Below are 23,666 nucleotides of genomic sequence, written 5' to 3' on the forward strand. Positions count from 1 at the left end.
CCAAACTGTTTGTTATTCATAGGCAGCGAGTCAAGCAGAACACACTCTCATCTCAGCGTCTCCGGCTTGTGAAAGGCTTATCATAAGGTGATGGGATACTTCGTTATATTCAGATGGGCCTCAAGAGTCCCCTGGTACAAAGGTTGTGACCATGGTGATGAAAGAGGATCAGTTATTCGGTTGGCTTCTTAAAGAGTGGTTGATAATAGATTGAGCCATATGCAAACATGGATGTAGAACATTGTGGCTCTATAATGGCTAAAAATAGAGAAACAGACAAACAAATTTGTCATCTGACATGTGACGTAGCTAAGGTGATGCAGGATCAAAAGGTCAGAAATAAGTTAAGAGTTAATGTTACCAACAGTGATAGTAACAGCCTAACACAGTGGTAAGACCCGCCTCCATGTCCTTTTTTGTCACAAGTCATAAAGGTAGAGAGTGGACTGGTTGTTTTGACTGGCTGCTGTCATTTCAAATGACTTCTTCTACTGCAAAGCATTTTCGGTGTTTAGGCAGCTCACTTCATTAGGATGAGTCAGCATTTAAACACTTGAATGCACTGTACTCCAGTCCATTTAAGAGTGTATATTTTCCCTTTCAGATCATCTCTTTGATCCTTTCTAATTTGTGCTGCAGTCTTTACGCTACAGAACACAGACAAAGTGTCTTCCTGCTCTGTCGCACAGTGATTCAGACAGGATGGTGGATAAAAGCTGGAGTCTCAGGTTTATCACTTCTCTCTTTGCAGCCGTGAAATTCATCTTTTTCTGCAGCAGCAAGCACAGCCATCACGGCTGACGTGTTTCTTAATGTGTTCTTGGTAGAATCGCTCTCAAAATTGCTTCTAAAACACAGATCAGAGGAAGTTAAAGCTTTAGACTCAAAGGGGGAAAACCATATACACTTTATACGCCCATCTCTGGCAGTTATCTTCATTATATGAATTCATCCAACACCATCAGGTTGGTGCTAAATTCTAAATTTTATTAATAACGTGTGTTAATTAGGTAACACTTACAAACAGGTTCTGATATTGATGTCGGACAATATGAGACCAAATGGCATTATTTACTTTTTTAATCTTTTGCATATTGTAAGTTCCAATCATATTAAAAATTATACACTAATCAGCCAATTTACTATAGCCAAACCTTGCTAGTACTGGTTTAGACCCACTTTTACCTTCAAAACTGACTTTTGGTTGACTCAACTAGCCAGTTAAGATGCAGGTCATATCCATATTTGTCAGATTGTTATATACAAAAGAGTCTGTAGAATTTAATAAAAGGTCTGTTTAACTGTTTTATGCTTGGTTGTTAAATCTGATAAGCAGTCACTGCTTTCAAATACGAATCTGCAAAGATGTGTAGATTCTTCACACACATCTTCAACCCAGTGACAGAGAAGACCCCCGTTTTAAAGTGTCAGTGTAAAATATGATCTCCACCCTGGCGTCCGGTGCTGCGTTCTGGGGTGGAATAATGGCTAAAAGGATTATTGAATATTATGTCACAGTAAAGCCAATCTTTGACCCTTTAAATGTAAAATGTTATCATGGCATTATTTCCTCCCATTACACATTTGTGTGGACTAACTTCTGAGTTTCTCAGTTTCTTCTGCTTCAACATTTCTAACCTTCTTATTCGTGGGACTGCTGACCAGGCAACAGATTGATTAGCAGCAGGTGAACATGTGAGTCCAAGCTGAGCAACCAAAACAAAGCAGTTTGTTAATATGTCTGTACTGCCTTTATCCTCCGTATGTTTCTGATTCTCTATCTGCCTGCTGTATCTCTATAGAAACGACATTGATGCTTGTTTTGCTTGTTAATAACACATGTTTGAATCTCCTGGCTGGAGCTCCATGAATTGGTCATTCACTTAACACAAACATGCAAGTGAAGACTAATAATGAGCAATGAGCAGGATGAGATCCAGGCTGATGACCAAGCACCAAATGCCTTTCACAGCATTTGCTCGTGCTGTGATGCTGCGCTTCACAGTGTGAATGTGTGGAAAACAAAGATCTCCAGTCTGTTTAAGATAACCTCAGTGCGAATGATGATGGATAGGTGGACCAATAAGTGATGTTGGATGAACTATAAGAATAATTAAATCTGTGCAGCAACCTGAATAGTTTCTGTCAAAATCCATCCAGAGTCTGCGACCTGAGGGACTCACTGTAAGCCAAAAAATCCAAAGCAATAACTCAGCTCCAAATATTTGCTTTTCTCTCACTTGATTTGAGCAGAACTGTTAAGTGAGAAATTTAGTGACCCTGCACCGTACCTCTGAGGCCCAACTAACTTATGTACACAAGAAATCGATGTAACCTCGACTGCTTGTCGCTGCAGTTCAATCTGAAGTGTTTGTGTTTTTGACCCCTGTGTGTTTGTGACTGATGCAGTTCAGCAGTCATTAATCCTTAGTTCTCTGCCTGTATAAAGTACAGTGGTGGGAAAAATACTGGAAGAATCAGCTTCTTCACACTGGAAGAAGCTGAACTAGAACAGATACCTGAATTCAAGCTCCTTAGAAAAGATAGCTCAAGCTATAGATTAGTACAAAGAAGTCATCCTAATTGGGCTTTCATCAGCACAGAAAAGAAGATCAGACACCAACTAGGGAGGATCAGAAAGACAAACGCAACAACACTGTCATCCCCTCTGTATCGGAAAAACTCAGGAGAGTCTTCTCCAAGCACGACATCCCAGTGTACTTCAGGCCCAGCCGCACACTCAGACAAACACTGGTTCATCCCAAAGACAAAACTCCTAAACATAAGCTTAACAATTAGAGTATGCTATACAGTGTAGCAAGGAATGCTCAGACCTCTACATTGGAGAGACCAAACAGCCACTTCACAAACGCATGGCACAACATAGAAGAGCCACCTCCACGGGTGTCCACCTGCATCTAAAGGACAAAGGTCACTCTTTCGAAGATGCCAGTGTTCACATTTTGGACGGAGAAGACAGTTTGAAAAAGGGGTGAAAGAAGCCATCTATATCCACTGTGAGCGACCATCTTTGAACAGAGGTGAAGAGGCGAAGGTAGACATTTGGTGGTCTGCCATCTATAATCCAGTTCTGAGATCCCTTCCCACACGCCTTAATGCCCACTCACATCCTGGTCCATCCGGGGGGACACTCCCACTGGGCTTAAATCTGGGACTCTCCACCATTTGACCCTAAAACTAAAGAAGCTTCTTGAATGAGAGGTGAAACATCTTCAAGCAACTTAAAGAAGTCCAGATGCTTTTCTTTCCAAGCTCCTTAGACAGCTTTAAGGATCCTTTGACTTTTCCTTTAGCGCTGGCATAATATCGGCATTTGTTCTTTTTTGTGTGATGTGTCTACACTGTTGGATGCATAGGGCCTTTTCATGTTAGCATGTAGCTCAGAGCACTGCTCTGTCTCACTGTTGCGTCCTTGTGGGAAGATCTTGGTTTAACTTTATTTTTGACATTTTTCACCTTTCATTCTGAGAGGTACAGAGCATAGACAGGAAAGCAGGGAGAAGGTGAATTTACATGCAGGTGATACAGGTGCCATTTAAGTAGATTTGTATTCTGTAACCTCTGCATTTATTTTGCTGTTCTCTTCTAATCCTGACAGCCAGAGTGAAAGAGGATCTCACTGATGCCGTTTTCTCTCGTCTCCTTGGGTTTTGCTTTCAGCTGGCTCTCACTGAGCTTGTTCTTAGACACTCAGTTGTCCCAGCAGACCTCTGGGTCGTGTGATGTTGGCTCGGCAGTCTGTCTGTTCATCACCCCCGAGGCTACACAGGAAGTTTTCAGGGATTCCCTCCCTCCTACCTTCCCAGTATTTAACATCCTGCCCCCTGTTTTGCATCTGTAATTTTCTTGCTATAATAATATCATTGTGCACTTGTTAACACTTTTACAAATGGGCCAGTGTTATTTATAATGAGCAGGAACAATGATAATGAGGTTAGCTTGGCACTTACCCAGTGTTGTTTAATACTGCCCATCTGTAGTGCCTGACATGTTTCTCTAATTACACTGTCCACTGATTTATTGATCCGAGCTCTCTCTGCACATCTGATCACTCCCTGAACATTCGGGCAACATAGTACACTTTTTATGAAGTCCAATATTTCCCCCCAACAGGAGAGAAGGTTTTCCAGGGCCTTTTAATGTCACAAAATGACAACTTTAAAGAATCATTTGAACCTTTTTATTTTGTTATTACTGGTGCCAGCTTCTTGACTACTAAGAGTAACTTCCGTGTTAGAGCCATGAAATAGATCGTAAAATAATTACACACATAATTTCTTTTTATTTTGTACCAATAATATTTTTAAATATTTTTTTGTGAAAGACAATAACAGGGGACTAAGCGAGGAAGAGAATACTTTATACTTTTTTGAGAACACTTCAGGTTAGTGTTCATAATTAGTGAGTAACTATTACAATTCAGTAAAACAAGATTGTAAGAATTTCAACTGTTGATCATTTTTACCTTTGTGACCTGAATATTTCACACTACTGAATATTTACATCATGGTGTGCTTGTACTGATCATATTCACTCTAAGCAGGCAGATAGCGCTGTTCTTTTGACCTGCTGCAGAACATTCAGCCAGCGTTTGTAGTCGTGACGCTCGGAGCTGCTTGATCCCTCAGGCTGAACGTTGTCTTTCTCTCTCCCACTGAGCTGCTGCTGCTGCTGCTGCAGTTCTCTTTAAAGAGACTGTGGAAAGCTACTAAAATTACTTCAGTGCCTGCTACAGCTGCAGTCGACCCTCAGAGACTTTCTCTCCAAGGACACGTCATCTCTGCCTGTTCTCCTGAGCACATACATGTCGAAGATTTGTCATCGCTGCAGGCAAACAGTAAACAATCTTGGAGAAATTCTGCATGGCGGGCAGATGTCACGGCTTTATTAGCTTCCATGTTTGCTTGTGATTTCTTAAGATGAAGCAATGGGATGGAGAGATTTTGTGTCTCAGAATTATTTGATTTACAACCCTGTTAAACTTTACACCATCACTAATGGGTGTCATTGGGTGCAGCCTTTTAATTAGTAACCACGGCAAAGACTGACACCACAGGAAATTGGAATAAATGACCTCACTTCAGTAAGATGACTAGTTAAATCCACTGGACACTAAATAATTTACAGGGTTAATAACCTGCTCACTAAATACATATTATTATTCTTAGACTATACTAGAGTAGCTTTGCATGATTTACATGAATAGTTCATAACAATACTTGTTTGTCTTACGCTAGGCCTCAGTACAGCCCCTCTAAAACAAGCTTTTTATCAATATTTAAGCAAACTTCTTGACTGCCCCTCATAAACAAAAGACTTGCTATAGTTCATGTGAGCATCCACCATTATAAGAATGGATGTGTGATAGAAAATAAGAAACAGTGAAATAGATCCCATTTGAGGATTTCTAAGGACTCAAAGAGGCGAATGTGTCCAGTATTTAACACAATATAAATTGAGACACATTTTATCTCCTTCTTAATGTGGTGAATCATCACATTAATCCTTCCAGTCGGGAACTGTTCGTAGGATGCCAAATTGATCATACAGTAAATGCTCAGTTTATTATGTCTATTTGTTGAGCTTACAGCCTTTTCCTTTGGCACAGCATGCTCCTGTCAGTAAGACAAAACAGAGCAGCTTCACAGAGACAGAGGTGCCATGAAAAAGAGCAGGCAGTCCTGCTGATACAATCAGGATTGCTAATTATGACTCAATGAGGAAAGACAAGTTCTTTTCTGTACAAACTAAATATTTTATAAATACCTAATGATGTCTTGAAAAGGGAATCCTCTATGTGGGAATGACTCTTCAGACCATTTTGAAGTAGTATTATATTCTGACTGTGATATCATGGGATTGCCTGACTGTTTCAAGTATTCAGTGTCTGGATTTAAAAACAGTACATGGATTATAATCACAAGTGTTCTTGGGGTAAACTTGAATTTAACCCCCACCACGGCGGTACTTTCTGTATATGCTGACCTTTGCTACAGCTCTTTGCTTGTTAATTGCACAGACCTGTGTCACAGCATGGACCATTATATGTTCGGTAGCTCTGTGGTGCACCGCTGTAAATGCCACAGAGTGATTTGGGCTGTAGAGAGAGCTGTGAGATAACTATTAATATAGGCCACTGAGCTCTAGACTCAGTTGTCAGCTTCTTAAAGCTGTCATGTCCTTTTTTTTTCTCCAACCATTAGTGCTGAGCCAGATAATATGTCCTGCAAATGTCAATGCGATGTGAATGCCTGTGGTCCTGTGCATTTCAGTATTAATTACCTTGAACCTAGACTGTTTAAAAATGTGTCTCTGCCTGACAGGTATTGTATGACTCATGCTAACTCTACTCTTTTCTTTGCTTTTCCACAGGATTTATTGTGTCTGAGCCGACTCTGTCCAGCAGCAGCAGCAGTGCAGTGGAGCTGGGAGCTGTCCTCAGTGCTGAATTTATCAGCTCACATAAATACCCATTGCACACTCATGTGCCTGGGCTGCTCCTGATACTTCCTATTCCTTGCAGCAACTGACCAACACCACCTCTACATATCCAAGATGGACGATGACGGTCGCTACAGAGACAGCCGCTCAGACTTCGTCCGTGGCGCCAAGGACATTGCCAAAGTTGCTAAGAAGCAGGTCGGTAAGAAGGTGGGGCGTGGCATGGACAAAATGACAGATGAGTACACCAAACGCTCTTATAAACGATTTGAAGAGGAAGATGACGACGACGATTATGCTGGCGTGCCGAGCAATGATGGCGGATATTATCGCAACGACAGCCGTGCCAATGATGAAGAAGGCCACAGCGACTCCACTGAAGGACACGATGAGGATGACGAGATCTATGAGGGCGAGTACCAGGGCATCCCAAGAGCTGAATCGGGGAAGGCTGGCAGCATGGATGGCGTGACAGCCGCACAGGCACAGCAGTTCAGGGATCTTTCGGCCTATGAGGGCGAGAGGAGAAAAGATCAGGAGGAGTTGGCACAGCAGTATGAGGCCATCCTGCAGGAGTGTGGCCACGGGAAGTTCCAGTGGACGCTCTACTTTGTCCTGGGCCTGGCACTAATGGCAGATGGTGTGGAGATCTTTGTTGTTGGCTTCGTGTTGCCCAGTGCTCAAATAGACATGTGTCTCTCCGAGCCCAACAAAGGCATGCTGGGTAAGACATCCAGATTTCACTCTCTTGCTTGCCCTGAGCTCGCTTGTCAACACTCAGGAGGGGGGATTACATAAGAGCCAATGTCCAACTTTTCTTTCAACTAGTCTACTCTGTATTGTCTCTCTCTCTTTATTTTTTATCTGTGTGCCTCCTTTGGCAGCGTAGGCCACCACTTCACATTTTATCTCTGCCTCATCTTAGCCATTACCTTTGCAGCTTATTCCCTGGTAATTGGTTTTCGACGGCCTCGTTGGCAGTGGAACTACAGCTATTTAAGATTCAACTGCCCATGCAGCTCCTGAACAGCAGCAGCAGAATTTAAAATCGAACGCTCAGCCAGTCCAAACATAGTGTTCTCTGCTTCACTTCAGCTGTTTTTAGCTGGATACAATGTGTGTATTTATGTGTATGCATGTGTGTGTGTGTGTGTGTGTGTGTGTGTGTTCACACTCAGAAAATGAGGCACCTTCTTGGAGTCCAACCGCTTGTTTCTGTGCTGGTACCCTCTAAAGCAGGGGTCCCCAATCCCAGTCCACGAGGGCCGGTGTCCCTGCAGGTTTCAGATGTGTCCTTGATCCATCACAGCTGATTTAAATGGATAAATTACCTTCTCAGCATGTCTTGAAGTTCTCCAGAGGCCTGGTAATGAACTAATCATGTGATTCAGGTGTGTTGACCCAGGGTGAGATCTAAAACCTGCAGGGACACCGGCCCTCGTGGACTGGGATTGGGGACCCCTGCTCTAAAGTAATGATGTAGTACCATGGACAGGGCACACCAGTCTTGAACTTCCTGTAAAATGTATATTTTAATGTATATTCGAATGCACATTTTCTTTGTTTTTTTTCTTTGCACCTTTAAATTTAGAGTAGATAGTTTAAATATTTACCTTTGTAAACCCAGAATATCTGGTCAGGCTCCGAATCCTACCACGCCATCTGTCATTGGCTGTACACCAAAGGCCTGAGTAAGTGAGGGTGAGTATCTGAGGGTGGTGCTGGACGTGTATGGGTACCTCAACACAGTGAGGAGGTGTGTGGTAGCAGTAACAGATGGGTTCAAGGTGGGGTTAGGATTACATCAGCTCTGATGCCCGTATTGTTTTCAGTGGCTGACAGATGAGATCAGGCAGGAATGTTTGTGGACCACAATGTTTGCAGACGATATTGTGATCTGTGGTGAGAACCTGGAGAGGTGTAGGTTTGTTCTGGAGAGAAGAAGAATGAAAATCAGTAGAAGTATGGTGTGAAGATGGTGGAGTTTTAATTGGGAGTGACCAGGATGGACATGACTAGAAATCATTACATTTTTAATCTCATGATGAGCAGTTTGGAGACAAATTGAGAAAGATGTGCAGAAGAAGGATAGTAGATCAGGTAGGAGGAAAACAGGAAGACCTCAGGGATGATTCATAGCTGTAGTGAAGGAGGACCTGCAGAGTGGTGGTATGACAGGGAAGGATATTAGGGATAGGGTGAGATACAGGCAGATGATGTGCTATGGTCGCCCCGAAAGGCAGGAAGAAGAAGAAGAAGAAAAAGGAGAAGTAAATACACTTCAGTGAAAGCGACGCATGATTTTGATTGAAGCACTGCTGAATCCACTAACAGATCCCTGTTAGAGCTCTGCCTGGACTCTGTGTTGTTGGTTTTATTTACTGTAATGTTGATGAGTTGGATGCGTTCTGATTACATAATTTCCTCTCAGAGGGGTGTTGACTGTTCAACTGTATGCTGCTCGATGCACATCGTCGCAGCAGATGTGGATGTTGAATATCTGTGGTGTTTAAAGTGAACATCATGGGTTCATAAAAGTGTCCTCTGTACAAACATTACCTGTTAATTCTGATTGACAGTTCAAGTGCTCAAAGTTTGTTTCAGCATGAAACTTTCATTTCAGATTAATTTGAACTTTTGGTGATGATAGACATTCTGATTAAGTGCAGGATGTTTTTATCAACAGTATTATATGATTGATTAACTGGGCTATGCATAAATCAATGGAAACAGCCCAAACAGGCTTATGAGACACAATTAAATAAAAAGAAATCAGGGCCATGAAGTGAAAATAAGACAAAAAGCATGATGCCACCTGAGAAGGGCTAATTTACCCATATCCCCAAAAGAACATTTCATTCTGTCGCCCTCAGTGCACCAAAACATTGAATTTTAAAGATTTGGATATTCTTGCATCTTAATCAGGACAGAACGTCTTCTAATTTACATAACTCACACAGTCCGTTATCCTCCTGGATGTTTTTAAATCTGCCAGCTTCAAGGACAAGAGGAAGGGTTCCCCGTAATGTCTTTGATTCCTCAGTGATTTTGCAGTATAAGGTTCAGAATCACAGTTAAGCTTCATTTCAATATTTTTTTGTAGTTTTGGCTTCAACAAAATGTCTTTTTCAAATCTAGTAAACATCTTTGTTCTGATTTCATGTTGGTCATATTAAATTATTCAACATGAAATTCTATATCGCTCATGGAGAGCTGTGTGAAACCTTGTTATTGAGTCGATCTTCTGCCAAATTAAGCAAATTCATCATTTTACATTTTTGCTTTCTGATCCAGGAATCCATGTCAGAAAAGTCAATGTACAAAAGAAATTATGAACATACAGCTAAAGCTGGTCTGTACAGAGTCTGCTGCAGTTTATTATAAATGATTAGTGCCACATTTATGCAAGATTATCACTCAGTATGGTAACACCCAGAGCATGAGTTACTGTATATGTGTAATACATGAAAATACATGCTCAATTGTCCAGATACAGAGGTCCACAAGATCACTTTTGTTCATCTGGGAAGACCTTACCAGAAACGTTCATCAAGATGTATGCTTACGACAGCCAATGGTATTCATGAATGTAGCCTGTATATAAAAGATGGAAATGGTCACAGTGACATCACCCATTGGTTCTGGACTTTGTTGCCACAAATAATCATACTTCTCAGTTAACAACAGCAAGTTCTTACCACCGATAAGACAGAGAGGTCCAACTCAGTGATGACGACGAAAAGGAAAGATGGAAGAAACAGGAAAGAGGCGGAAGGGCAAATTATTAAAGAAAGCCAATGAAATAACTACTTGTATATAATTTTTCAAAATATTAAAAATTATTACATTTTTCAAAACATTTTCCCTCCAGCTCTCAGACAAACACATTAGCCAGTGCATATGATGGATCATTCTAAAAGGAAGTGGAGCAAAATTAGAAAACTTGCGACTTGAATTGCTGCCTAGTCTGGCTGCCATCTATACCTCCTTTCCCCTTCTTTCTCCCTCTGGGTTTGTGTCATGCTGGGGGAGGGGCAGGGAGACACGACTGGCCTCCATTCCCTCCCCTCTTCCTGTTACGCAACATTCCTGACTCATGCGAGAGAGCCTCTTGTGCTCGTACCTCTCTGCATGCAGTCTCCTCTTCCGACCCCCATCCTCAGGCTCCATCTCAGCCTATCCTGCTAGCTGCTCTTACCCCACGCAGTGTTCTGGATCATCTGTTTTGTGTGTGCATTAGTATGTGCATGTAATGGGTGACTGCAACAATGTCGACATGATCACGGATCCGTCGTTTGACATTTCAGCAACACAAAAACTAGAATTAAATAAGGATCAAACACAGGAAATGATGACAGATCGAGCGGTCTAAATAAAACCCTGGTGCAGCGTTTCTGCTCGACGAGCTCGACGAAACACATCGACACAGCAGTGAAACAGTGAAGTGGTTGTCATTGATTTGCCCTTGTTGTGAAGCTGCAGTGGACTGTAGCTTTTTTGTCATATAGGAGACGGGAGTTTGTTCCATGCAGGATATGTGCAGGATCAGCGCATCCTCAGCCTTTTGGTGTTAAGAAGTTTTCTCACTGCTCAGCATTCAGTGTATTTCCAGCCACAGTTCTGTTAAATATAGTCTTGAGAAGGTTTTTTAAATCTGTAACCTTTGCTACAATATGTTCACTGCCTCCTCTAATTATTGCAGTTGCATGGCTGCATTTTGAGACAGCGACTGCACAGTTCTCCTCAGGCTAAAAGGAACCTTTGTGTAATATAATGTATCCTCAGCCTTTTCATGGACATGGAATCAGTAACTGAAATCAAGGATGAAGGGATAAAATGGGTGAAAACAGTCAATCGGTCCTGGGGATGATCTGTCAGAGAAAACTGTAGGCAAAAAGATTTGGATATTGTAGCCTGCTGTACATGTATGAGCATCAGAAAGATGTTAAGTTTGCATATCAGTACTTCTCCAATACTAGAAAATTAATATTGAAGCTCCTGGGTTACATATTCATTTGAAAAACACTGAGCTTTGTTATCAAAATGAGCTTTTTCTTAAATTTCATTTGTATTTTTATAAACCACTAAAAGTAATATTTCCAGTCAGTACAGAAACAGCAGTCGTAAATTATCTTTACTACACGCAACACACAAATAAGCCTTATAACAAATGATTCAGAATACCAGAAAAAACACCTGACTTTGTTTACAAAATTGGAAGCAGCGTAAACAGTGCGGAGGATTTGATGAGTGCTGCCAAACAGAGCTGCAGGTAACCGAGCAAACAGCTTATTCAGGAGATATTTCCCCTCTTTTTGAAGGCATTTTAATCAGCTGCTGCAGTGTTTGTTTGGACCAAACACCCTTATTCACACTACCATCACAAAGTGAGACCACTGCAAAGCACTTATAGCATTTATTACTTCAGCTTTCAGTGGTAGCAGTGGATATTTGCTGGCTGACTTTCAGTCACCACAAGAAACTGCAGCTGTATTCTCCTCCTGCGCTACTTTTTATTTAGTTGTTCAATAAAAACAAAGCAGGGGAAGCACCACAAAGGAGAACCATGCTAATTTTTGCAGGTGATATGAAGGAAAACTAGAAGTTTACAGAAGACATCTCAGCTCACTGTGCTTCACAAGCAAATCGAAAAGTCATAAAATCCACAAACAACAAACCACTGGATGAAAAGTGAATTATTTAAATCACACAGGAAAATGAAATAAATAGACTAATATATAATAAGTAGGGTATAGAGGATGCATATGCTTTTTACTGAAAGACTGACCTTAAATGAACTCCTTTTGAGACATTTTAAATGCTTTTCATTTAACTTATATAAATCTTAAAACCCAAGTGAAAAGATAATCGTTTGCTCAACAGTTGAACACTGACTGTCTACTGATATTGGACCTTAATATCTAGAAGACATGTACATGTACCTTTTGCTTCCTGTGAACATATTGTGTCTTTAAAGGAACCCATAATTACCTTGAACCCTAATAATGAACCCTGAGGGGCACATTTGTGTAGATTGTACCTGTAGGAATACAATTTGGCTTTACTGTACCCTGTTTCTGAGACTTGTAAGTTCATGAGAGAAGAACACTGCAGTGTAAGCCATCTATAAATGATCAGTTCTGCTCTACAAGAGCTGCTAACATGTCTCCCTCACTGGATCCTTAAACAAGCCCCGTGTACTCTGCTAGTTGGGGAAAACCTGCTATTAATAGAAGCCTCCTGCCCTGCCCCCTCTTCATGCACATAGACACACAGTCTCGCACACTTTTGTCCATTTCCACACACACACACACATGCATATACACTACCCTGGAGCCCTTGGGAGTTCTGTCACAGCGCTGACTGGCCATCGTCCTCCCCCCTTTCTCACCCCCCCCCCCTCCTCCCCTCCCCCTCATTCAGAGTGCAAAGGTGCTCAGCTGTCTGGAGATTTCTGCTTCTCTCCTTTCTCTTCATTTTGCACCTCGTCCTGCTCACCTCTCTCCTTTTGTCTCTCTTTCTGTCTTCACCACATTTTGTTTCAGCTTTCTCTGAAAAACAAAACGCAAAACGCGTTTCATGAATGATTAAAATGTAGACGAATAGAAAGCAGTGGTTGTTTTGATGTTACTGAGCATCTGCAGCTTACTGCAGCATCAGATTCACTGGAATTCAATGAAGTGTGTTACTAGTGGTTTGAAAATCATGAAAACGTCACCAATAGGAACATTATTTAATTGAATGCAATTCTAGATTCAAGAGTTTGTTGGGAAAACTGTCAAATAAAAAAAATCACAAAGAAATAGTCGGGATCTCATTACTGCTGAAGGATTTCAAATACAAAAGCTCTTGGCAGCAGAACTGTTTTTGATAGGATGCTTCACCTCCACACTGTAGGCTGTAATGGCTTTTCTGTCTCCTTCTCCTTTTATTTAACTGGAATGAGGCTCAAGCTGTAGACTGTGCAGAGTGAATGCAGCCATGAATGTAGCATCTTCTCCAGCTTGGTGTTGTGAACCCAGGCATGATGAAACAGAGGAATTAAATCATATATTGCTTTATTTTCTGGTTTCTTTTCACTGAATCATACTATAGTTTACAAAAGAAATGGCATGCTATATTGAACTAGTGCTTCAGGCTATTAACCTAATCAGGTAAGGTCATTTCCTCATAGAATTCTCTGTGAATGAACTTCTTTGCAGGTCAGTTTTGCCCTTAAAACATCATTTGTTCACTATAAAATCCATATGCTGCCTTTTTGCCATTTCTACCCCATTTCCATACAGTTTACATCATATGGTTCATGTTCTGCTGTAGTCCCTGTTGGTGGTGACCCCATTTAATCCCATAAGGGTGTAGCCAGAACAACCTGCACAAGCATCAATCACAGCATCCCATCAGGCACCACTACTGCTAAGAACTGGGTCATTGCAGTGGTTATGTTTTTTTTTTTTTTTTTGCACTATGATGCTTCCTTATTTAACAGTTTAAAACAAAAGCACAGTGTTGTCTCTTTGGCCATTAAATAATAAACTTTTTTCATTAGCTTTTTGGAAACATTTCTGTTTTCTGCTGATTGGTTTGCAGCTTTTCCCTGTAAAGAGCTCCCTGCTGTGGCCAAAACCAGCTCCACGAGTGTAAAAGTCCACAGGCTGTAAAAAAAAAAGAAATACCTGAAAGAAGCCACCTGTTCATCCACTGGGAATATAGTAGTATTGATTGGTCTTTCGACTGTTATGTGCATCTTTAGGAATTTGGTGAAAAATATTGTTTTTACTGCCAGAATGTATTTTACCTTTAATATTTTAGTTGGTTTCTGCCGTATTTGTCCATTTAAAAGTACATAAAAGCAACAACTTGGGCTTAAATCAAACTCTTCCCTAAGATAATGTTATTTTATTAGTCAAACTAAATATTGATGACATTGTGGTTTAGCTTTAAGGCGAGCTTTGTTAGCCTCTTAATTAATTATTTTATCCCTCAGATATAGAAGAGTGATAAATTGGGACACAATTCATCCTCAAGCCAAAAGCAGCTGCTAATGCATTCTAGCCACATAGACAAGCAAATGTGATGACAGGGGAAATGATAATGACGTGGTTACTGGTCACGACAGCAATCAGGCTTCCAGCTCCCAGCTGGATATGGTGGTTTAGAAAGAAATATTTACCATTTGATCCATCCTACTCACTATGGCTGTCTGTCTGTTTGTTTACTTTGATGCTGCTGCAATGCGGCGACATTTATCATCACCATCACTTGCTAGTTGTTGCTGCTGCTATGAAGGATATTTCCAGGAGAAGTAGCTCACAGCGGTACCGCTGCTTTGGAACACACACAGCTTTATGATTCCTTATCTTCAGCGGACTTTCTGCTGTACTTCTTAATCTCCTGAAGATTTAACCTAATTCTATAGGATGTTAGCAGTGAGTGAAAAGGAAATAAAGCATAAAACAAGTCACCAGATATGATTGGGTGACCATTAATAACACACACACTTGTTCAATGAAGGGAATGAAAGTCACCTTGCTCCTCATTTCACAGCTGCAAAAGTTTACACTGAAATATACAACCAAAGGACAGACAGCAGGAATGAAACATGTGCAGCCAGAAACAAATACACACTTCAATAATTTCATTTAAAGGTCTTTTCATTTAAAAAGAAAAAGGACGCCCACCGTCACATTATTCTAGTTCAGGACATCCATCCTCTGTGTTAACCTGACTTTTCAACCAGCTTCATCATCCCAGCACTTTGCACCTCTGTCAGACTGTTTAATAACGGATCGTATTACCAGATGCGTTTAAAACCTGTGTAGAATTATTTTTTTCCCTGCCTAATTCAGTATTTTTTCTGGATGTCTTACACCAGCGGTCCCCAACCTCTTTTGCGCCACGGACCGGTTTATGCCCGACAATATTTTCACGGACCGGCCTTTAAGGTGTCGCGGATAAATACAACAAAATAAAACTAGTACCGGTACCGAAAAAAAGAAAATTTATTCATAACACACGTGAAAACCGAGTAAACGATAAAAACGATAACAAAACAACGCTGAAAACTGTTAAAAACCCTGAAAACTATACATTTCACATCTGAGCCTCAACTCTCGCGGCCCGGTACCAAACGACTCACGGGCCGGTACCGGTCCGAGGCCCGGGGGTTGGGGACCGCTGTCTTACACCACTAGCAGTTGGCAGGACTGTGTTGTTTTTGTTATGCAAGAAACAATATTAAATGTAACAATGTGATTCCCATGGCATTGAGTATAGTTTGTGCCTTGATTACTGGTACTTGTCCTCAGGTTAATGACCGTTTCAGATTTTCCCCATGAATTCTACCTTGAAATAGCAGTCAGCCTTTTCGGTCAGAAACTGAAAAATCTTGTCATGATAAAACAATGTCATCTCAAGGTTCACTGATACACTTATACCAGGACCTGTGTAGCAATAAATCTATTATAGCCCAGCAGTCCTTAATGAATCTGTTCCTTGGCATTGACACTACATGCACAGCTCATGTTCATGAACTGTGTGCTGAATGTTTCTCAGTAAACCACTCTGCTGAATGGATGGTGTGTCTCTGGCTCTTCACCTTTACTGTTTGCACCTTACCTGAAGGATAAAGCTCACAGGGTGACATTAAAGGATCAGTGTCTGAGCCATGCTGCTTCACAGCGGGAATTCGACAAGACTACGTCTTGGGCCTTGTTCTGTCTTACACATACACTCTGCTTCTTGTACCACTGTGGTGTTGAATTCAGTTAGAAGTTCACAATTCAGTAGAAGAAGTAATTGTCACCTGTCTGGTTGATGTCTCAGAGTTTAAGTCAAACCTGGACAAAATGGTGCTACTGTTCCTCTGGGACAAAATATCTCAGTGAGACCGGATCTGTCCTTCATCACTTTGCTGGTTCTAGTCATAGACTGTACATAAAAGATGGATACAGCCACTATGACATCACCCAGTGGTTTGCATTCTTTAGCTTCCTGGTTGTATTATTTATCAGGTCATTCCATTATAATTACCCCAGTACACAACAACATCAAAAAATATGTTTGAGAACTTCATTTCAATAAGGTGACGCTAACACTGTTATTTGAAGAGACCACGCCCCTATCATTAACAAAATCCAGAAGTACTGTTGTTATGAAGAGCAAACTCAGCAACAAAGGTCAAAGTGGACTGGGATATAAATGCATATTCAACCTCTGAAGTTGGGAATTTTCACAGTGAATGGAGTTTTTAGGGATTAACATTGTCATTATCATTTATCTGCCATAACAATGACACTCATTTCATGTGCATGTGCAGTAGTGGTGCAGCAACTGATCAAAAATCTCACGGATCGGATCAGATCACGGTTTTAAGTTACGGGTCGGATCAATTTTCGGATCAGCAAAAAAAAGAAAAAAGACAAAAATGTAACATTTACTTAATGAAGTATTTTTTGCCTGTTAAAAACATTCAACTCAAGACTCATTCCACGCAATTATTAAAAAAAAAAAATGATACAATATAGGGCAGTGTAGGGCTTTGTATCTACCACTCAATTCAATTCAATTTTATTTATAAAGCGCCAAATCACAACAACAGTCACCTCAAGGCGCTTTATATTGTAAGGTAGACCCTACAATAATACATACCGCTCATTATATCGCACTCCGCTGTGATATAATGAGCTGTCACGGTCACGTAGCTTTCCGTTGCCCTGGAGGTCCACCCGTTTGTAGTAGTTAGAGCAACAGAAGATGCCTGGGACAGTTCAGCCATAACTTTAAACTTTTCCTGCTCATACATGCTTGGAACAATCTTGCCACTAAAGCGGACGCGCAACGGGATATCATCAAGCACGTTCATCATAGTTTAAACCCCTTGTTTTGCACAACGGAATACGGCCTCCTGTCTGCAGCTAAACACCCCAATAGCTTCTGTAATAGCTTCAGCCCGGTCGGACTGGGCTGCTTAAATGCCGCAGACCGCTAGCGCTGGCCATAACTATCGCTTGACAGACCCACCACGCGCACCATACACATACTTTTTTTCCTTCTTTTTCGAATCTTCAGATCACGTGTGTACCGAACCGTGGAGTGGGATCGGTTCGGATTACGGATCAACCGTGATCCGTTGCACCACTAATGTGCAGATACTGTGGAAAGCATAAAGGGTCCCCAAAAACGTGACTCAGTCTAATGGGTTTTTGCAATAGTCAGTAATCAGCAACCTGTGGAGCTCTAGGCATTGCATTATTCTATGCATTTTAACACTTTTTCAAAATTTCAGCATCACAGTTAATTGAGACATTTTCTACTCGATCTTTTGAAATGTCAGATAAAACAGTCAGAACAGAACTGTGACCCTGTGCTCTCAGAGTAATGAGCCTTAAAAATACTCCACAAAATTTAACTAAATCTTTCACCTCCAGGGGGTAGTATTTCACAAAAGGGTGATTTAAAATGATTTTGGATCTGGTTCGATGTTCTTTTTACTTTTTAGCACTTTGACTGTTTTATCAACTGTCTTTGCCACTTAAATTAATCCTTAATCAATAAAATTGACTGAGAATTTTGACTCTAATGCACTAGAAAAAATACATTGTGCTTATTCTCCAATCCAATTGAATATTTTGAGAGCTTTGGGGTTAATTCTTGCCAAAAAATAGTATACAAATGCATGATTACTACCTTTTCACATACAAAAAAGTGATAATGAGAATTTAAATATAGATGTCACAATCAGACACAGTATGGTGAAAAGTTTCTCCTTAAATATTCAGAGTGATCTCACCAATAACTTGTCTCACTGAACACCCTCAGAGTGCGAACACTGTTGACAGGATGTCAATAAGGTGCTGATTGCAGGAGAACAACTGGTGTATGTGTGGTGTGGGAGCATCATCAGTTTTGCAGAGAGAGAAAAGGTTTGACAGACAGAGTGTGGGATATGAGTCATGTTGGCACCTTAAATCACAAGTCGGGTTGACAAAGGTGCTGCTTGTTTCTGTTAACGGCATCTCCTCCCTGGTGGCAACTTCCTGATGCAGAAGAGAATAAAGCAGTTTTATCCACGGGTTTCAGTTTATACTGTTTGGCTGTATAGAGAATTTCATTTGGGTAGAAACACCAGGAAGCAGCCACTAAAGGGATTGTATTGAAGTTGTAAAAGAATAAAATCTTTAGGGGCAGCGAGTGATGAAAAGGTTTCTTCAGATTCAAACAGAGGTGTCATTTATAGGAAAGCAACACAACATGTATACTTATTTTAAGGCTGCAGCAGTTTGTTCCTGTTCTCTGGTTCCAGCCTTTGTCTAAGATTTTTTTATCAGCACTTTCATGTTTTGGAAGATTGTCACCTTTTTGGTGACCTCATTATTAAGCCCAGGTCTTTAATGCATGCTAGCTCATTCAACTTAGCCAGTGTCTCAGATGAGTATATATCCATGTATGTCACTAAAACTATTCAGTGTAATTATATAAACCTTATAGTTTCCAAAACACTAATATTTCATATTATGAATGTAATAAAGCTCTAGTTAAAGCTAATAATCATTTACCAACACCTCTAAAGTTCATTTATTTGATCTGATTACAGATTATACCATATTTGAGCTTGAATATAAGCTCAGCATGGCCCATTTCCTAGGTTTGTGCTAACATCAGCTAATTGCCACCTGCATTTTGCTCCATGCTCCAGTTTTAGAGATTCATCTTTTGCCTGCTCACACTTTCTGAAATACACATCTGAAATATTGCAACAAGGAAACAAGGAAAAAAAATGCTTAACTGTCTTTTGTGTGAAACCCAGCTCTCAGTTACAACCTGATTATACTATAATACTATAATACGTGTGTATTGTACTATAATACACATGGTCTTGATTAAATTTGAGAACCCCTTGAAACCACCTCCCTGTTTAAGTCTCCTGTCTCTTCTCGGTCACTTACTGTTACTCAAACTAGTATTGTCCAGTAATCAGTCTCTCTGGTTCCTTTACTTTGCTGCTTTTTAAAAGAAAAATACATTTATACAATTTAGGGATAGATCAGTGTTTCTTTTTTATTATACACATAGTGAAGGATGATATTTTGCATATTTCACAAAATCTGTTGTGAATAAGATGTACGCCACGACCCTCTCTGCTATGAAATATATGGTTTGGATGATTATATTGCATTAACTTGCTGTTTCATGCTTAATGCAAAATGCTTGAGTCCAGTGAGGCAGTCAGATGAGCTAATTTACTGGGCAGTGGAAGTTTAATGAAAGTGCAAGTGGAGGCTGGAAGTAATATCAATGAGTTTACTGATGAATAATAACTCATTATCTTGCCCTTTGTCTCTCTCCGTCTCATTATCTCTTCCCATGACGTTCTCTTCCATTACTCTTCCCTCTTAATCCCCCCTCCCTCCAGGTCTGATTGTGTACCTGGGGATGATGGTTGGGGCGTTTTTGTGGGGCGGCCTGGCCGACCGAATCGGGCGACGGCAGACCCTCCTCATCTCCCTCTCCATCAACAGTGTGTTTGCCTTCTTCTCGTCCTTCGTCCAGGGCTACAGCTCCTTCCTGTTGTGCCGCCTGATCTCTGGTGTGGGGTAAGGGGATAGATGAGTCACTCAGACACAGCTGCCAGAGCTGGAGATGAGGCAGTCACGACCCACTGTAGTACATCAGTCAAACTGATAAGCAGAGCAATGTCACGTGGCACAGAGCAGATTAAATATGAAGTGGCTATATTTCATTAAAAGAAAAAAAAATAGTGTGCCCTTAGATACTGGTTGTATTTGGTGTTTGCTGTATCTCAGGTGAAGTGTTGAAAGGTACTTTTGGGCCTCCCATTTCCTCAGGTTTGGGCTTAGAAACGTCAACAGCTTCCATAACATGGTCCAAAGTCATTGACTAACAATGTGAACACTGACCTACTGCAACAAGCCAACCTGTCTGTAGTTTTACTTGCATGCAGCATCTTAAGGCTGTTGTAAAAGGATTTTAGTCAAAGCATTTTGTGCTCATTGCTGGTGGTTATAGCAGAATGCCAGCAGAATGACAGCCTGCATGAAATCATGCCCTTTCAGCTGGTTGTAAGAAATAATTCATAAATATTTTTCTGTTTTCATTTTTGGTGAAATCCATTAAAATGATTTGCTGTACATGCTATAGTTAAAAGACACAAACAGAATTAATATCTATATTACAAATCTTTAGAAATATTTCATTTAATATTAGCACACATGCAAGAAAGTATGTATATAATACCAAGATGGACAGTTCAATGAATTCTCAGTCATTCACTGATAAATAAAAAAAATCACAAATGACTGAATCTTTTGTTATGGGAACAGATGCTACCTTTTCTAATTCGGTTACCTTCCGTTTTAACTCCACAGCATTGGTGGCTCCATCCCAATTGTGTTTTCTTATTACTCTGAGTTCCTCGCCCAAGAGAAGCGAGGAGAGCATCTGTCCTGGCTCTGCATGTTCTGGATGATTGGTGGCATCTACGCATCTGCTATGGCTTGGGCCATCATCCCACACTATGGTAAGAAAATGTACAGTATTTAAATATGAACATTCTAAGCTTCGAGATTGTTTCCTCACGCACCAGTAGGCCAGTATCCATTCTAAGCTATGTAAATGCTAATTTTGTCTTTACATTTCTCTACAGTTTTTATTGCAAATGACAAATGCTGCAGTTCTGTCTCACGTCTCTTCTTGCTTCCTTTCCTCATGTAGGCTGGAGTTTCCAGATGGGCTCAGCCTACCAGTTCCATAGCTGGCGTGTCTTTGTGTTGGTGTGTGCCTTCCCCTCTGTGGCGGCCATCTCTGCCCTCACCACCATGCCTGAGAGCCCCCGCTTTTACCTTGAGGTCAGCCTGACAGCTCATACCCCACTTAGACCTTGTGGAAATATATTTTTGAATACATTTTGAATGCTTGAAAGCATAAACAGCCTTAAAGACAAAGTGCTGCTTATGCACTTTTCCAAAACATTTTGAATAACTTAATATGTACATATTTATCGTCCAGGAGAAATCTGAACATTGGAGATTCTGAAATATACATCATAGATTCTGAATTCAGTTCAGTATGTTTTAAACACTGACACAGAAAAAAAAAACTGATTTTTATTTAAAAATGCCCAATATATAAAAAAAAATCAGGCATGTTGTCAGTATTTTAGTACTAAACCACTTTTAGCTAATCATGTTAGCTGCTGGTTTATACCACCAGATGTTCTCACTTCTTGTATCTCCTTGTTTCTACATATTTACTTATTTATTTTATTTTACACCTGCACTCACGTCCCACGCACTTTCATTCACATCAGAATATCTCAGTTTAGTAAATGAAGCTGCAGCTGGTGGCAGACAAAGATAAAACACTGTAGAATCAACAACCTCTCATTTGGCATTTTGAAACATTTCCACGTGTACTGTGTGTGGTTTAGTCTCGATTTGGACTGAAATGTAGTCAGGCTTTCACATAAACATAACTGCAGCACTTACTGAAATTTAACGAAGAATAAGAATCAAATGGAGGGCAAGATTACAGGCAGAGAAATAAATGCAGAGGCAGCAGACTGAGGTAAAATCCAAAGCAAAATGAAAAGGTCATAAAATACAAAACAAGACGCTGGGTGAGGAACATGAACTGACAACTGAAGACTCTGCACTATATATAACCTGCACGTTCTTAATCATCCAGGTCATGGTATTCTGAAGGCTAGAAATAAAAGCAAGTGGATTTCTTTTTGATTCATGAAAATATTCAGTTTCTAATCCAAGAGGCCATCTATGTCCACTGTGAAAGATCATCACTGAACAGAGGTGGTGGCTCACGACACCAGCTATCAGCTGCCCATAACGCAGTCTCGAGATTCTTTGCGAGCCAATTGTGACCAGCGTAACTTTAATAGCTCAAAGGATGTTGAAGTATGGCTGTGTTTCAGAAAGTAGCCACACCCCTGGCTCGCGTGAATCTCAGAACCACCTCCAAGGGCACGAAGGTTACATCTTTATCTGTTTAAGAAAAACAAAAACGTAATTTATCTAAGTGTGCACATTGTTTAATAGTTGTATAAATATGGATTTATCTGAATGTGACTCTAAGTACTGCACAAGATTTCCTATATGCCCAGACCTAGTTTACAAACGGTAAATGAAAGATCTTGTCTTTATCTAGGATTTTAAGTACTGAAGAAACCAAAAAGACGTCCAGTTGCCTTCAGTTCAAATGGTTAGGAATAAACTAAGTTAAGATAACTTGAAAACGAGTGTCACATTAAAATTAAAAATCTATTCATAATAAAACAAACAATGAACTAAAAACAAACAAAACAAAAAACCCAAAACAAATAATCATCCATGATGGAAAGACAACAACACCAAATGAAAACTAATATAATAAATAAATAATAAAATATAAGCTGCGTTAATTTAACTGAAAATGGAAATGAAAGATCTGCTAAACATCTTTTTTTGTGCCCCTCCTAAAAGAATGGCAAACATGACGAGGCGTGGATGATTCTGAAGCAAGTTCACGACACCAACATGAGGGCCAAGGGTTACCCCGAGAGGGTCTTCTCTGTAAGTAACACTCAAGAATGTTAAGCTTCTTTCATGCTAACACTTTTGCATTAATGCAGAAAATAACATCATCATAATAGTTTGCAGTTTGTGGGCTTATAGAGTGCAGCAGGTTTAGAGCTCTGTGCTGCATATTTTTGCATATTAATGAGTTAAAACAGATGCTCTTTAAACTTCTGTAATCTCTTTATGCCTCAGGCTGTACAGTTCATATTAATAATTTAAATGAAAAATGGTGATTCAAAGATGTTTTCTAATCTTTTCTTTGAGTAAAATTATTAAAACAACTTTCTGTTTTACAGATTGTGGTGTTACTGGTCAGCTGTTAGCCTCATAACATGGATACATTGTAATACTAACTGAACTTTAATGGAAAAATACATCATTTTATATGAAGTTGTGTGATTATTCTATGAAACTTTTTTAACAAAGAGATTTGTAAAGCACACTCAAGAGGAGCACGATTAACAATCGTTAAACAGAACAATTAAATCATACCTCCCAGGTGACCACCATCAAAACAGTGAAGCAGATGGATGAGCTGGTAAACCTGGGCGATGGTGCTGCCTGGCACGAGAAATGGAGGATAAAGCTCACCACGCTCTTCCATCAGGTAAGAAA

The 23,666-nt window shown here is 40.3% G+C and overlaps 1 protein-coding gene across 1 annotated transcript in view; it reads left to right on the forward strand.

Annotated features, from left to right (window-relative positions):
• Positions 1-23,666, forward strand: part of sv2a (synaptic vesicle glycoprotein 2A) — a 48,531-nt gene that overhangs the window by 13,906 nt on the left and 10,959 nt on the right. Inside the window, exons 2-7 of the mRNA XM_004568577.5 lie at positions 6,394-7,186; positions 19,874-20,054; positions 20,847-20,998; positions 21,193-21,326; positions 22,956-23,045; positions 23,551-23,658. Coding sequence (XP_004568634.1) covers positions 6,577-7,186; positions 19,874-20,054; positions 20,847-20,998; positions 21,193-21,326; positions 22,956-23,045; positions 23,551-23,658 — 1,275 coding nt within the window. The 5' untranslated portion in view covers positions 6,394-6,576. The remainder of the gene's footprint in view (positions 1-6,393; positions 7,187-19,873; positions 20,055-20,846; positions 20,999-21,192; positions 21,327-22,955; positions 23,046-23,550; positions 23,659-23,666) is intronic.

Source organism: Maylandia zebra, linkage group LG11 (assembly GCF_041146795.1).
Source record: "Maylandia zebra isolate NMK-2024a linkage group LG11, Mzebra_GT3a, whole genome shotgun sequence".
NCBI lineage: Eukaryota > Metazoa > Chordata > Actinopteri > Cichliformes > Cichlidae > Maylandia > Maylandia zebra.